The sequence below is a fragment of the Magnolia sinica genome, chromosome 2 (genome assembly GCF_029962835.1).
Source record: "Magnolia sinica isolate HGM2019 chromosome 2, MsV1, whole genome shotgun sequence".
Lineage (NCBI taxonomy): Eukaryota > Viridiplantae > Streptophyta > Magnoliopsida > Magnoliales > Magnoliaceae > Magnolia > Magnolia sinica.
The window spans coordinates 35,870,157-35,884,516 of NC_080574.1; the positions used below are offsets into that span (position 1 = coordinate 35,870,157).

The window sequence follows — 14,360 nt, forward strand, 5'->3', positions numbered from 1 at the left end:
CACAAACTTTAAATTTTAAAGAGAAAAATAAAAAATAAAAAACCTTTTTGTTTTGAAATACAAACACAACAATCCCTTTACAACCTAAAGATTTTACAAGAATCCAAATGGCGCCTAAAAGAACTTAATTATTTATTGTGCATTCATCAAAGTGACACGTGTGAAATCTAATCCATCCCTCAAATGTCTTCATTGTGTAAGTTTTTCATTTAACTTGGACCCAACGGAAACCCAACTCGAGACCTAGGTTCAAAGACCCATAGGTAGAGCTGTACATGAGCCAAGTTGAACCGAGTTTGACCCAAGTTTGGTTTGGCTTGTTTATGTGACACCGTGTTCAAGCTTGACACAGGTCGAGCTTCAAGTATATCCTTAATGTTTGAGTTTGGTTTTATCCAGATTATACAAGCTTGAGCTTGAGATTAGTTTGGTTTGGTCCAAATATTCAAGCCAAGCCGAACCGAGCCAAGTTCGAACAAAGTCTGCTTGTTTTTTTTATTATTATTATTAATAAACAATATACATAATATGAACTTTTTTATACAAAGATAACACTAGGGTCTATTATAATGTTTATTCATCATCCAAACTGCTAATAATGTCACACAGACGTGGATAAATGTGATTGACAATGGAATACTTTGTGTGGGCCACAAAAGTTTTGGATCAAGCTGATATTGACACTAATGATTTCAATGGTGGTCATTCGATGATCAATGTTTCATATGATATGGCCCACCTGATATTTGGATCTACTTCATTTTTTGGCCTATGCCATAAAATGAGTTGGAAAATGGATGGGTGGCGTGGATATGCATCACATAATTGAGGTGGGCTCCACCACACGAAAGAGTATTGATCCGAAACTTTTGTCCCCCAACAAGTTTAGATCCTGTGTTGTGGTCTACCTTAGATTTGGATCTTCCTTATTTTTGTCTCATATCATAAAATGAGCTAAAAATTTTAATGAGCGGTTGAATTTATCATGGTGGGGCCCACGGGGCTTTGACCCTAACTACACGGCAAGTGTTGAGGTCACGAGCAAATTTGAATCCCGCTTTAGCATATTGAGTAAACTTAATGGGCCCACCGTCATGCATATGCATTATCTATGCCATCCATCCATTTTTTTCATATCATTTTAGGACATGATCCAAAATTGAATCATATCCAAAGCTCAGGTGGACCAAACCACAAGAAATAGTGTGCTTTCATGTATATGTATTGTGTATTATCCACATCGCCATGTATATGTATTATTCAGGCCGTCCATACGTTATTACATATCATTTTAAGACATGATCCCAAAATTGAATCATATCCAAATCTCAAGTACATCAGACCATAGGAAACCATGTGCATATAATCCTTGAGCTGAATCAATCTGAATCAAACCGAGCTTCATCAAGCCGAGCTCCGAGTTAAGCACAGCCAAGCTAATACTGCAGTGGTTTGAGCTTGGTTTGTTTTTTAAATGATGTAATTTGTTTTAAGTTTTTTTTTATTTGAATTTATATTTTAAATCAATCCAAGCTAAGCTTAAACCAATCCAGGTGCAGATTTCGAGATGGCTTGGTCTCTACCTGTGGGTACCCTGGTAGGGTCCAGGTTCGGGTTCAGGTCCAAGAACAATACCGGGACCTAGAAAGATTCCTGGGACTAGGGCTGTACACGAGTCAAGCTAGCTCGAAAAGCTTGCTCGACTCAGCTCGATTCAGATCGGATTGACTCAGCTTAAAAGGCCGACTCAAAGCGAGTCAAGCTTGTTTACTAAAGCTCGAGTTGAGTTCAAGCCAAGTTCAAGTATAGTGTATTTTAACTCGACTCGACTCGAACTCGAATCGACTCGAAGCTCGAGCTTGAGCTCGAGTAATATATTTTAATAATATATTATATATATTATATTAATATTAAATATATATAATATATATATATTTAAGTTTTAAAAAAAAATTTAAAACTTAAAAGTTTTTACTAAAAAACCCTACCCGACCCTACCTGTCTCTATTCCCTCTTTTTCTTTTCCTTACCCTACTGAGGTAAACTCAACTCGGCTCGAGACAAACTCGACTCAACTCGAACCACTAGCATGACTCGAACTCGGCTCGAAAGCTTTGGCAAACAAGCCAAGCTTCAATGTTGAGCTCAAGGGCGAGGGCGAGCTCGAGCTCGAACTCGAGTATAGCGTGGACTAGTTAAGCCGAGCTTGGCCCACCTCGACTCGACTCATCTCGATGTACAGCCCTACCTGGGACCTCATCTGAGTCTACCCTTTAACAGCCCTATATTATCCGGCAGTATACCTGACATGCATGCACCCCAACCTAAAGCTTACGAACGTTGGACACTATTAGGAAGGAAAGAACCAATAATCAGCATGATCATAGCCGTTCAATTGCTGGCCGTGAAATGGACAGTTAAGAAGAAGGGTGCTGATCCACAGCCTCCATGGGCACAGCAATTTTTTGCCTCCATATCTTAACCATCTAAAAGAAACTTTTTCTCAGCGACTGTGAGCCGTCCATTTGTTCGTCACAAATTGAAGGGCTAGGATTGCCCAAACAGTGTGATTTTTGGATAATGATCCATTGATTATTTTTACATATCAAATGAATTATTTTTAGGTCGTCTAACCCATATCTGCCACCTGTACAGGTACGACACGGACACACGATTCCCCCCGTGCATTCAGATCCACTGGATCCAGCACCTAAAGGACAATCCATCAACGGTCCCGATACAATACGAGATATCAAACGGTTAAGATCTCTGATCAGTGTGGTTTGTAGGTGTACTCCAACCAGAGTGAAGATTAAAATTCACACGGCCCTGATTAAACTCAGATCATGGCAATTCATCCAACGGATGCGGATTGCGTGTGGCCCCAAAACCACGTAGCTACATGGGTCAGGATTGTGGGGCCCACCTGATGTAATTGTTTTATCCAACCGTCCATCCGTTTTTCCAGCTCATTCTAGGGCATGAGTCCAAAATTGAAGTATATCCAAAGTCCAAGTGGACCATACCACATGAAAAGGTTGGGATAGTGACGTCCGCCGTTGAAACCTTCCTAGGGCCCGCAGCGATGTTTACTTCCTAACCAATCTGTTCATAAGATCAAACAGACCTGGATGAACGGATAAGAGAAATATCAGCCTTATCTAAAACTTCTGTGGCCCCACATAAGTTTTCAACGGTAGGCGTTTAATCCTCACTGTTTCCATGGTGTGGCCCACTTAAGCATTGAAAATGCTTCATTTTTTTTTCTTATGTCTGAAATAATCTTTCAAAACGGATGGATGGCGTGGATAAAATATATACATCACGGTGGGCCCCACAACTGTCTGAGTTTGCCACAAATCTCGTACATGTCATCCGTGCCACTGTGAATGGAGAATGGACTACGCCACACTCATCGGACAATATTGGCCATCCAATATCTTCCATTAAAATCATACTTCAGAACATTTTATGTCCAACTCTCGATTTAATGGCCATAAAATAAATGGTTAGGATTCTCTAATAAGTGTAATTTTTTGTCAATGCTCCATCCACATTGTGGGCCATGATTTCGACGGTCTGGATCAGATTGTATATGTCCCATGTGTCCGGTGAATAAGCTGTCAAACGCACATGGGAGTACCCGCCAAGGAGTACCCGCCTTTTGGCGGGTAATCTGTTGTTGGGTTCTTTTGAAAAAGTTGATATAAAAGAGAGCAGAATGAGCAGCTTCAACTCTCTTTCAGAAGAAAAGAATACCCATTTCAGAAGAAGAAGACCCAATTCCCGAAAACAAAATAAAAAGCAATTTCAAAAAATAAATGAATATTTCAATCATACAGAAAAAAGAAAATCTCAATACCCCTTTTCTTAATGCCGAATCGACAAATTCTCAGGCCAATTGCTTCAACCAAATCAGAACTTTCAGACCCACAAAGGAATCTCCTGTCTGCAATGAATTCCTTTCTTTCTCTCTATGTTTCGTCCTGCAGATTCTTTACAGAATGTTCTTTCTCTTCAAAGCAGTCCTTAGGTTGATTTCAGAAAGAATTCCACAGTTGCCATCACATGGCTTGTCCAGATGGAAAGCATACCGTTAGATGTCGAGCAACATTCACGCCTATAAATAGCCATCACTGCCATTTGACAACCCAGACCGAAGGAATTCAAGAGCTTGTCTCGTTTGAATTTTATCAGGATTTTTGGGTTTTGTTCAGAAATCAAAATGGCTTCTTCATCGAGCTTCAAAAAGGCAGAGAGCATGAGCTTCAAAAGATCAGACAGCATTGCCGATGGCATGCCAGAAGCTCTGAGGCAGAGCAGGTATCAGATGAAGAGGTGTTTCGCAAGGTATGTCCTCGAATTCTCTCTGTCATTTCAAAACATCGCAAATCCAAAAATGACAAACTGATTTTTTATTTTTTCTGATTGAAAAACAGGTACATTTCACAGGGAAAAAGGCTAATGAAAAACAAGCAATTGATGGAGGAATTAGAGAAATCAATAGATGATAAGGTTGAAAGAACAAAGGTCTTAGAGGGCCTTCTCGGTTATATCATAAGTTCTACTCAGGTTTTTTTCTTTTTTCCTTTTCCCTTTCTTCTTTCTTTTTTGGCCTTTGGTGTTCATCATGAAATTTAGAGATCTCCACAACCAAATTGCAGGAGGCAGCTGTTGTTCCTCCCTACATTGCGTTTGCGGTAAGACCCAATCCCGGAATCTGGGAATTTGTTAAGGTGAACTCCGAAGATCTGCAAGTAGAAGGAATCACTGCTTCAGATTTCTTAAAATGCAAAGAAACCATCTTTGACGAGAAATGGTACGTTTGTTATCAAAACAAAATGAATTGAATGGATTGCATTTTTCACCTTGTGGACTAAGGATTGTGTTTGCATCAATCCACTTGCAGGGCGAATGACGAAAACGCATTGGAAGTGGATTTTGGAGCTTTCGAGTTTTCCACACCACACACGGTCTTACCTTCCTCAATTGGGAATGGTGTCCAGTACGTCACAAAATTCTTGTCTTCAAAACTCATGAAACAAGGCTCTGAAAGCATGAAGCCTTTGTTGGACTATTTGATCGCTCTTAATCATCAGGGACAGGTACGAAGAAATGGAAAAAACTAAGGCTTTGAAAACCTTTTCCTTACGACCAAAACTGCTACAATTCTTTCAGTTTCAGCCACCAGAACATATACAATGTTTTCAGATGGGAGGCGACTATTCACTCTCCAATCAGCACAATCCGATGATTAACGGGTTTCTCTTTTTTATTGCTGAATTTTCAGAATCTTATGATTAATCAAAGCCTTGACAACGTGTCTAAGCTTCAAACGGCATTGCTCCTAGCCGAGGTGTTTCTCAGCGCACTGCCAAAAGAAACGGCGTACCATCAGTTTGAGATCAGGTGATTTCTCGGTGTCTTTTTGATGGAATTGTTTCTTACATGGATTGAAATAACTGTTTGAGGGGCCTTGGAGCCTGATTTTTTGTGTGTTCCAAAATTTCAGATTTCAGGAATGGGGATTGGAGAGAGGATGGGGCGATACTGCCGAACGTGCTAGAGAGACGATAAATGCACTTTCAGAGGTCCTTCAAGCACCAGATCCTCTGAACATGGAGAAGTTCTTTAGCAGAATTCCGACAATCTTTAGTGTGGTTATCTTCTCTCCTCACGGCTACTTCGGCCAGGCAGACGTTCTCGGTTTGCCAGATACCGGCGGACAGGTATGGCATCCAGGGAAATAGAAGTTTGAGCAATTGCTCAAGCCAAACAAACTGTAAATTAGCGGCCGAATTCGGGTGATCCATGACATTTGTATGAGGCCTTCATGGATGGAAGACACCCATAAAATATCTCCTTCTGTTGAGCCTCTCCATCTTACCCAATTAAATGTAGACCACTGGCTGCAACTGTCCATTGGCAAGTCATCAATCAGATGGGAAGGATCATCTGCTATGGTAGAGAGATTGGGATTCAGGCATCTCATGACTGGGCCAACCCCATATCCATGGCTTGGATTGCTAAGAGGTGGGCCCCACCTACATCTGCACAAATCAGTGAGTAATCTTTCAGCTGTTTTAAACAGATTGTTTACATTCTGGATCAAGTAAAAGCCATGGAGGAGGAAATGCTCCTCAGAATAAAGCAGCAAGGATTGACTGTGAAGCCTCAAATTCTTGTGGTGAGTTACTGGTAATCAGATCAGACGGACGAAAATGGAATACAGGATGTTTTGAATAGACCTCTAAATCTGAGCCCAAAATGCATGAACAGGTTACGCGGCTTATACCGGAAGCTCGGGGGACTAAGTGCAATGTAGAATTGGAGCCGATCCTCGACACTAAACACTCGCACATACTCCGAGTGCCATTCAAGACAGAGAAGGGAATCCTACAGCAGTGGGTTTCTCGCTTCGATATCTATCCGTACCTGGAAAGATTTGCTCAGGCACGTCACTCATTGTTCCCCATGAATCTTCTTTTGTCAAACTACCATTAGTACTTTTGCTTTGCAGTCATTCATTTTGTTGAGAACAACCGTTCTTCTTGAATTATCAGGATGCCTCTGAAAGAATCATCGAACGCTTGGAAGGAAAGCCAGACCTTATCATTGGAAATTACACCGACGGAAACATGGTAGCATCCCTAATGGCAAGCAAGCTTGGGATAACTCAGGTGTGTTGTAGTTCTTCTCTTTTCATTCTAATTTTACTACACTCAAGCACATCATATTGTGGTGCAATGTACAAAGATGCTAATATCAGACAAAACCGTAGCGTGCTACTGACTCCATGGGGAAATAGGTGTAATGGGCCACATCGTAAAAATCGCAACATTCAGACAATCCAAACTGCTCCATGGAGGAACTGTCTATTGAATGTGAACCACTGATCAGGGCCCCTAATTTGCTATCAGGTCCAGTACTGATCCAAAATGCTTGATTTTTTTTCCTGCTTAATCGAATTTTACTCGCTATGCTCTTAATCTAGGGAACGATAGCACATGCTCTAGAGAAGACAAAGTACGAAGATTCGGACATCAATTGGAAGGAAAAGGACCAGAAATATCACTTCTCATGCCAGTTCACTGCCGACATAATCGCCATGAACACTACCGATTTTGTCATCACAAGCACATTCCAAGAGATTGCGGGCAGGTTAGGGAACAAACTGAATGCTAGATACAAGTAAATCTGATCTGAAATTCTAACTGACTTTGAATGTTTTCCACCACAGCAACAATCGGCCAGGGCAGTATGAAAGTCATTATACATTTACACTCCCAGGCCTATGCCGGGTGGTCTCAGGCATTAATGTCTTCGATCCCAAATTCAACATAGCTTCGCCTGGCGCCGATCAATCTGTATACTTCCCTTACACACAGAAACAGAAGCGACTAACATCATTACATCCTGCCATTGAAGAGCTACTGTACAGTAAAGAGGATAACAGCGAACACATGTATGGTGCTTAATCTCAACTGAAAGGATGCATTTCCAGCTTTGATACCATGATAATACTCGCCGAGTGGCTAAAAAATGCCCTCTTCATTTGCTGGGTTTTACATCGCGTTTGATTCAAAAAACAACCCACTTTGCTTCAGTAGCACAAGCCGCTGACTGGTGCGCCCCACCATGGGATGGTCCACACCTTAACATCTCTGCTATTGGATGATTTTAGCCATGAGATGAAAATCCACACATAATGGGAGCCCAACTGGATGCTTAGGGACATCCCATGGGGATTTTTTGGGTAGCTAACATTAACAATGGGCCCATCATATGAATGGTTTAGATAACCAAAAGTGGGCCCCATGCCAGAGTTTTTGGGTCAAGCAAAATGCTCGATTGAGCATTGCATGAATAGCTCATTGCATACATTCAACAATTACTTATGTACCAGATCTACTTATACACCATATGTAAATTAGATGCATAATCAATTAATGTCTACTATGTTACTAACATCTGAATTGAATTCCGGTTGGAAACAGTGGATTTCTCGCGGACAGGAAGAAACCCATCATCTTCTCGATGGCAAGATTAGATGTAGTAAAGAACATCAGTGGATTGACAGAATGGTATGGGAAGAACAAGAGGCTAAGGAACTTGGTTAATCTTGTCGTAGTTGCAGGCTTCTTTGATGCATCTAAATCGAAAGACAGAGAAGAGATTAGTGAAATAAAGAAGATGCATTCCTTGATAGAAAAATACCAATTGAAGGGTCAGATCAGATGGATTGCAGCCCAAAACGATAGAATCCGGAACGGTGAGCTATACCGATGCATCGCCGACACAAAGGGTGCTTTCGTGCAGGTTCGATCGACACTACTTTTTCGTTATTTGCAACTTCAAGTGCGTAGAAACTAGTTTCTTCAACATATTTTTTAAAATTATATCAGCTTAATCTTGTGTTGGTTACAGCCTGCCCTGTATGAAGCATTCGGTCTTACAGTCATCGAGGCCATGAATTGTGGACTTCCGACCTTCGCAACCAATCAAGGAGGGCCAGCTGAGATAATTGTCGATGGGGTCTCTGGCTTCCATATTGATCCCAACAATGGAGATGAAGCTAGCAACAAAATTGCTGATTTCTTCGAGAAATGCAAGAAAGACACCGAATATTGGAATAAGATGTCTACAGGTGGACTCCAGCGCATCTACGAATGGTAATTCAAAAACCCACAAATCAAATAATAACATTGCCAAACACCATCATTCAAATTACCCAAAACCAGACTCTCGGTTGCTACATCAAACCAACATTCCTTGCATTGATTTTACATTTTTGAGTTTATGGTAGCTTTGGGTAACAATCTCTAATCCCACGTTGTCGAATAGATTGTGAAGTTTAATGGGATTTTGTTTTTGCAGCTATACGTGGAAGATCTATGCAAACAGGGTGTTGAATATGGGATCAATCTACAGCTTCTGGAGGCAATTGAACAAGGAAGAGAAACAAGCAAAAAAACGATACCTGGAGATGTTTTACAATCTCCAGTTCAGGAACTTGGTGAGTTGAGAGGATTTGATTTATGGGTATGGCTTAAAAAAATTGCTGGGTTTCGACAGTTTTTAACAGTTGGTTATGTGTCTTAATCCAGGTGAAAACGGTCCCAGTGGGGCGTGAGGAACCCCAACAACCTGATTCAAAAGCAGTAGTGCAACCACCACCAAGGCAACTAATACAAATCCAGATTCTTAGCCCATAAAATTTTTTGATAATGCATACATGATAATCAGATTCATCATCATTCAATCACATAGCAAATCTCCATTTTAAACTATGTATTAAAAATGAAAAATTAACAAAAAAATTAAAAAAAAAAAACTATTTATGTTCTTTTTATCTCTACTGAATTCCTATACCTGATTTATGCAAACCTGATCATTCCTAATCTAATATTTTTATCTAACAATTTATGTTGTTGCATGGTAACAGGCGCACACAATCCCGGCTGCCAAGGTGAATAGAATCGCCAGAGTATTGTATTATGTCTGTTTTTGCAGTAGTCAGCTAGTTATATATTACTCATTTGATTCATTTAACTTAGTTTTAGGCTTCTAGGTTGACGCCGAAACCTCCGCCGATTGACCATCATAGCCAACTGCTTCAATCAAAGGAAGACACTCAAGGCGTGAAGGATGAGGTTCAAACAGAGGACGAGACTGAAGAGGTTAACGATCGGAAATGGAGTCGATCTTTATGGTTCTGGTTGGCTTGGTTGGTGCTGCTCATTTCATTTCTATTACACCAGAGGGAAACACTTAAAAGCATTTATAAGAAAATCAACGACTGAATGTTGTGTCATTGTCAAGACCATATAAGAAAATAAGGTCAAAGTGTTGCAGCTTGTTTCTCTTTAAATTACATGTTGTAACTTGCATTTATATTATCTATTTTATCAATAAAAAAAGATGCAGATGTGCATTTATGATATCTCATTTATCAAGATAAAGACCCCAAACACGTCCTTCTCATTTATCAAGGAAAAGACCCCAAACACGTCCTTCTCTCTCTCTCTCTCTCTCTCTCTCTCTCTCTCTCTCTCTCTCTCGGCTGACATGGGTTAGGATTTGCCAAGAATGGCTAAGCAGTACTGATGGATGAGAACTAATCATCTATGAGTGGCTGTGAGTAAAGGGCGTTTTTACCCACAAGATGCCAAAGAAGGGGAGCGTGCGCGTACACACGTGTGTGTGTGTATGTATATATATATATATATATATGAGAAAAGGTACTATGAAGTTGGTTCTATTGACCCCACTGCAGACAATCCATTTTGTGAATCTGCTCTAGGTTATGGGATGTGCCAATAGGTTAGCTACACTATCCGGAACTATGTGAAATCATGCCTGAAACATCTAAAAGCACTTGATGGGTGTAACGCCCTGAAAATCGAGGGTCGAGTATAGGCTCAACTCTCGAGTTCCAACGCATCACTTATGTAACATAGATAATGATGATTTAATGTTGTCCATATTAGTGCCTTAAACATGAATGGGATTATACCAAAACAGCATATCATACTCCAGAGACAGTTAAATTATGCAAGCGGAAGACTGTGATGAATTTATATAAAATACATAGACGTGTTTCTCAACCTCCTGAGTATGATAGCATCACTAAGCTAAATAAATACACATCTGTTTCAAAAAAAGTACAAAATGACAAAATGTGGATATCTAACTAATCATATGTTCCTGTAATCTCATCGTTCCAAGCGGCTTATATAAACCTGCCAGAATACTGAATATATGATAATGCCTCCTCATCATCCTTAAAGTCTGGCTCCGCCTCGCAGGCTACACCATCATCTGAACCTACAACAGGGTCTGGTTGGTGTGTACAACACCGTCCCGTAACGTGGGAGTGAGTGATCAACTCAGTGGAACAATAAAGCAAAGGTTAACATGTTATCAATTCAGTCAAGCAGTAATGATAACACAATACAAGCAAACATCCCTAAGTACTGTGATTAATGCAAGAATGATATGAAATAATGATGTATGCCCTCGCCTGCACTCCCTCAGCGACTTCATCTCATGATCGCGCATGAAACACTTCCTCAGTGCTTGACCTGCTATGCCAAACACACACGTAATGCGGTGCATGAGTGTGATTACCAAGTTCTTATTAGTCCTTTTCATACAGCAGGATTAAGAAGCTAAGGTACCTCCCTTATATCAATTCCCAAACAATGATCCATTCTAGGGTCGTCAGTCCTAGCAATTCTCATACGATGTTGCGGTTCTAGGTCACTGCAAAGGGCTTGTTACCTTATCAGTGCAAGCCTAGTTTGTACTCTGGTTGCTACGGAAAGACTCGTCGCCTCAACGCAGTCTCAGCGTACACTCGAGGTCACTACCACCCACACCCTACCAACTGGCAGTCTATTTTCGAAGACTTGTCACCAACCCGACTGGGGACCACAGCCAGGCTACGCAATGGTAGGCCGACTGCTCGACCACGGTGTCCCATACCACCATGCCCGGCTCATGAGTCTTAGCGGATCGAGGTACCAAGGTTAAAGGGGTTTTCCACTAGTGAGTTTGGTACCTTAGATTTAAGCAGTAGCGTCCATACATGGTGAACATACATCGGGTCAATCGAGTTACTTGACGAGCTCGACTGGTACGAGCGTACGCTGAATTAATCGACAAGGTACCGTTGTCGACGATCATCGTACGACTCGGATTCACCAAACACATCAATTGTGGCGAGACTAATGCGGCCATTTAAATGGGAATTGTTACCGATTGCCTGGACTACATAGTAGTCTCAATCATATTCAGATAAAGCATATGGAGACATGTGATAATCATATAAGCATTTAGCGAACATTTTCAACATGAATTTCATTCGAGCATTTCATCAAACACATTGCACATATTTCCATATATTGCATTTCATCCATAAATTTGCATAATCGGAATTTAGGTTACATGAAGGAAACTATACATATAGATAAGGTAGCTGAGAATTCTATCTCAACACCCTTATTAAATACAGTTCAACGAACAATACCTCATTCAGACATTTTATCAATCACATATAACATGTTATTATACATGTGCATTTTATACATAGACCACGTAGTTGAAATTAAGACTACATAGAGGAAATTATATACCTAGGTAAGGTAGTTGGAAAATCCTATCTCAACGCCCTAAATAAATACAATTCATTGGACCATTTTTCATTCAAACATTTCATCAAACACTTAGTCTATACATTCCATCATATATGAAATAAATTAGTTATAACCTATATTATAGCAAATCCTTCCACTAAGGAGTTGTCACCCATACAACAAGCATGTATTCTCAAACAATAATCATGGCAAGCAGAAATCATAATTTCATATTCATTTAAGTATTTCAACAAACACATGGAAGGTATTAAAATCAACATAGTTTACATATATGTGTAATATACGGGAAACATCGCATCTAATCACATGTGACAGTAATCAAGTCAGTCATAAACCATTACTGACAATGAAGGCCTTGAAAACCATAACCTAAACATTTATAGTCCGCACCTTTCGCCGGTAAACGTGTAACGAACTCAGTTTAAACACTAAGTCTTTGTTTACGGCACAACGGCAACTTATAGCATGAAACAGGTCAGCTATTTCACCATTTACTCTACCGGAATCTCTAAAATAGATTAGGGTTAGGATTTGTTACCCGAAAATGGAATCAGAATCGCCAGTATAGCGATACAGATAGATCGATTCAGCACGTGGAGAGATGGGCTCGGATACCAAGAACTCTCTCCCACTCTCTCTCACTTTCTCTCTCTTTCCTTCTCTCTTTGCTCTCTTCTCTCTCCTAGGATTGCAAAATCGTATGGAATGAGAGAAAGAGGGTTTAAGGCCCTTATATAGGCCCAGAACTGATGGGAATGGCCCCAGGGCCATGGTATACTTAGGGTACAGCCAAATAGCGGCCGTTTCGATCCAACGGAGCACTTCTGGAAGCCTCTTTTCTGCATGCAGTCGGACTTAAGCCCCCTGACATTAGATCTAGGTTAAGCTGAGTTTTCGGTCCAATCGGATTTACAGATCGACCGTGGCGGACCAGTTTCAGTTCAATGGTCACCAATACTCGATCAGGGCCAAAGTACACTGACATGTGTGAGACATTTCTCCTGATCCGAGGGTGTATTTGGGTCAGATTCTGATGGTCTGAATCCTTATATTTGGCCCACAAGCGACACGACTCAGATTACTTAAATTCGGATTTTATTTCTAAAGATATTCACGTTTCTCACACACTTTGCTCCAGGCTCAAGTTGTGCATTTCTATACGCAATTAAGACTTAATTTCCGAGAAGGTTATCAAGTCCAGTAATGCGGTCATGACTGTATAGTTTTGCGGTCATCGGACTTTCGACGTGCGGTCCAGGTTCGATACGGAGTTTCGGTGTGCTCCCGAGAGCAACCGGGTTTAGAGATGGATTCTAGATTTCAAGGTAATGTAGCTGTATTGATTCTACTCGTTTTGGGTCTTGCGGTTTGTATTTAAAGTGATTAGAGCCCATTGCACAGAGAATCTAGTTTAGCATTAAATTAATTCTCGTTTAGTTTCTAAAGGATTTGGTCCTATTTGATTTCTGCCTGAGGTGGTACTTGGGCCTTTGTAGTTTGTATAGAAAGTAATCCAAGCTATTAATACTTAACTAAATTATACCCTAATTACAACAGAATAAGGTCCTAGGGCAGTTCTACGTCTAAGGACGTCTATTGTCAAGTTGGAAAAAATCCGAAATGTTACAATGGGGACCACCTAAGTTTTGGAATGGCCTAAATTTTGGAGTGACCCCTCATCCAAATGGGACACACAACGGATGGGTTAGATCTGTAAGCCACGTCTTAGTAAGCATATAAACAATCAAGAAGGTTTCAATGGGGTTATTTGTGGTATGGCCTAAGTTATGGAGTGGCTTAATTTTAGCCCCATGGACCACCACGGAAGGATGTATCTGATGGATGGGGTGGATGTTCGACCCTCATGAGAGGCTCCCTTGAGGTCAACCTCATAATACATTTACCTTTTAATATATATATATATATAAAGATTTTTACTCAAAATTTCCTGAAAATTATGATTTTTAACCAATAAGGCTTTCCATGATTTAAAGAGATTTTTTGTTAACGTGGTTATCATTGTTATCATTGTATGTGTGACAGGTTGGAAGTCATGCAGATTGCGTCCTACTCCCGCCGGTCTCTAGCCCCGAACGGGCCGCCTCAACGCTCAAATGCGCCACACCACGGATGACTCTTGCATTTAACGCAACTGGCATTTAATGCTTGGTGCATGTAATGCAACCAAGCTTATTATTTGGT

General features: G+C 40.6%; 1 protein-coding gene across 3 annotated transcripts; it reads left to right on the plus strand.

The window, feature by feature from the left end:
* The first annotated feature begins 4,127 nt into the window (after positions 1 to 4,127).
* LOC131236949 (sucrose synthase 7-like) lies at positions 4,128 to 9,943 on the plus strand. 3 transcript variants are annotated; one of them, XM_058234500.1, is made up of 17 exons: positions 4,128 to 4,350; positions 4,440 to 4,572; positions 4,665 to 4,819; positions 4,910 to 5,105; positions 5,291 to 5,409; positions 5,513 to 5,729; positions 6,092 to 6,187; positions 6,280 to 6,453; positions 6,564 to 6,680; positions 6,995 to 7,161; positions 7,241 to 7,465; positions 7,998 to 8,319; positions 8,428 to 8,672; positions 8,878 to 9,016; positions 9,108 to 9,181; positions 9,446 to 9,469; positions 9,572 to 9,943. In XM_058234500.1, exons 1-17 carry the CDS (start codon positions 4,226 to 4,228, stop codon positions 9,801 to 9,803), a joined length of 2,760 nt encoding a protein of 919 aa, XP_058090483.1. In that variant the 5' UTR covers positions 4,128 to 4,225; the 3' UTR covers positions 9,804 to 9,943. The 3 variants fall into 3 exon arrangements, with proteins under 3 accessions (XP_058090483.1, XP_058090484.1, XP_058090485.1); XM_058234501.1 differs by having other exon boundaries at positions 9,558 to 9,713; XM_058234502.1 differs by having other exon boundaries at positions 9,564 to 9,713.
* Positions 9,944 to 14,360: the final 4,417 nt, after the last annotated feature.